The following is a 2487-nucleotide window of genomic DNA, read 5'->3' on the forward strand; positions in this document are numbered from 1 at the left end:
ATATATATATATATATAAATATTTTTTAACCCGAGTTAAACCACGAGTTCTCATAAAAATGCGAGAAACGTTTATTTTATAGAACATAGTTTCTTCGCACATTAATTAAATAGTTTAAATATTACGCCTTTATTTTAAAAGTGACACAACTTAAAAGATTAAGTTTCCCATAAAAGGGAAAAAACTATTTTTCATTCAGTTTGACAGAAAATTATTGACTAGTCACAAAATATCAACAAAAAGAATATATTGTTAACATGATCAAATGTCAATTTTGTTATTTTTGTTTTACAACCCTTAAAAATTCATCTTTTTTTAATTATAATCTTTTGACGATTTTTTATGAAATTAAGTTAAGCGAATTCGAATAATGCATTCAGTGCGCAGATCACAGCTACCGTAACGAATTGACGTAAAAATATGTTATAAATACAGAAACCGTGAAATATACTCCTCAATATATTTTATTGTGCTGTTAGATAAAATATTTATGTATAAAATAAGAAAAGACGCTCGATATTGCAAATACAAAAATTAAATGAGTAGATAGATTTTTTATAACATCGAATACTAGTCAATTGTGAATAAATATGAGATAATATACTAGTTTAAATTAAAATCTTTCCTCTGTTCGTTTTTTTTACCCATCTATTCATTTAATTTTTATGTATTTTATAATTCGAAATTTCCATTTTTACACTCACAATCAGATTAAGTCACTGTACAATGGGCTTTAATGTGCACAAATGCACAGTAGTGAGTTTTGCTATGAGTTTTAATGATTGATAGGGAACATTTACCTAATTTATCTGGAGACACGGTAGTGTGTCGACGATAAAACATCATACTCTGGCAAAAATAAAATCGGAGCGTAATTCAAATAAGAAGGGAACAGTAATAAAAGAGTAAATGAAATTTCTAGGAGGCAAAAATTGAAATAACGACTTTATGGTTTTTTTACATTTCGTTGTTTCCATTTTCGCTTTCTACAAAGTTCGTTTACGCTTCTGTTATACTCTCCCCTTGTATTCGACTTACATTCCAATTTTTATTTTTTTCGCCAAGATAGTAACAACTCAAAATTACGTTTTTTTTAGTTGTGTCACTTTTGACGTAAGGAAACGATATATTTAAGATACTGACAATAAATCTTTACCTTTCGGTCTCTTAGGCACTCGTCCTTGCTTTTTGATCGTGATCGATGGAGTTTTCAAGATGCTCTCGTCGTACGATTTTAAACGAAAAAAATTGTAATAGTATTTTTTTACTCCTGACTTCCACGTGAAATTCACGTGTGACACCTCGCTTGGGATAATCGGCAGTTTATTTTCAAATTCGGGATCCAAAAGATAAGCGAGTACTCGGCCCTCCGCAATCGCGTATATTTCCATTGCAAGCCCTGTATATTAGCCAAAAATAGTTTCAGTTTTACATTAATGTTTTACATTAATGTTAATTTCTAATTGGATTTCTCTCTTTTTTATTTATTTATTTAACGATTTCTGCATCGAACTTATCAAAGGTAATATCTCAAATGGAGGATCGCTGGAGCAGCGATGATACGAAGAAAGGGGGTCATATATGAATTAGCTAGAGGGGGAAGAAAATAAGAAATCCGACTTGCGAGAGGATTGAGACTCAACATCTGTAAACTGTACCGCTGAACATCTTAATTTGCTGCTGATCGATCCAGAGGGAGATGTCACCGGACGGTTTGTGGCCGGGATTCCCGGAGCGATGCTGGTGCCGAGCGAGGGCCACGCCGGCGACGTCCAGGAGAAGAGCCAGGGCCAACGTCGCCGCCGCGGCCAGGGCGGACGTTGCCGTCGCCGTCGCTACCAAGTATTACACGCACACCGGTGTGAGGAACCCCGTCCCTTCGACCTTCCCCGGCAACCGCCGTGCGTGCACTGGCAGTTAACGAGCAACGTAAAACGTTCCTGGCTGCCTCGGCCTCCCTATATAATACAACGTGCCGGCGTGCGTGCGGCGTGCCGTTGGCGATCCGACGCGTGAAATCGGAGGATTTGAGATTTCACGGGGCGCGCGCACGGGACACAGTCGCGCGACGCGCGTCTCCTCCGCGCGGCGGAGATCCCGCGGTGATTTCAACGCACGGTTGTCTACCTCCTCGATCGGTAAAACAGAAAGAGAAAGAGCGAGAAGGAGAGAAAGAAAGCGGGTGAAAAAGGGATGAAAAAGGGAATGAGAGAGGCGCGCGAACTTTCCTCTCTCGCTTGCGAACGGCGCGCAATGTGTAACGATCCGCGCGAACCACGTCGCTCCGGCGGACTGACTGACTGACTGACTGACTCTCAATGAGAGTCGGGGCACGCGGAGCGAGTAGCGAAACCTCTCTCGTGAAGCGAGATAGAGATCTCGCAGACGGACCCGGGTCCCGGGGCACGCCGGGGAGCACCGAGGAGCGAGAGCGACGCGCCGCGAGTTAAGGCTGCGTGCACAATGTATTCGGAATCTGCTTTGCCA

At 40.8% G+C, this 2487-nt stretch overlaps 1 protein-coding gene across 1 annotated transcript in view; it reads right to left on the reverse strand.

Annotated features, from left to right (window-relative positions):
• Positions 1-2487, reverse strand: part of shf (WNT inhibitory factor 1) — a 24789-nt gene that overhangs the window by 15318 nt on the left and 6984 nt on the right. Inside the window, exons 2-3 of the mRNA XM_018505622.1 lie at positions 1659-1835; positions 1157-1399 (exon numbers count right to left, since the gene is read on the reverse strand). Of these exons, the coding sequence (XP_018361124.1) occupies positions 1157-1399; positions 1659-1835 (420 nt within the window). The remainder of the gene's footprint in view (positions 1-1156; positions 1400-1658; positions 1836-2487) is intronic.

This window comes from Trachymyrmex cornetzi, unplaced genomic scaffold, assembly GCF_001594075.2.
Source record: "Trachymyrmex cornetzi isolate Tcor2-1 unplaced genomic scaffold, Tcor1.1 scaffold1061, whole genome shotgun sequence".
NCBI classification, from domain to species: domain Eukaryota; kingdom Metazoa; phylum Arthropoda; class Insecta; order Hymenoptera; family Formicidae; genus Trachymyrmex; species Trachymyrmex cornetzi.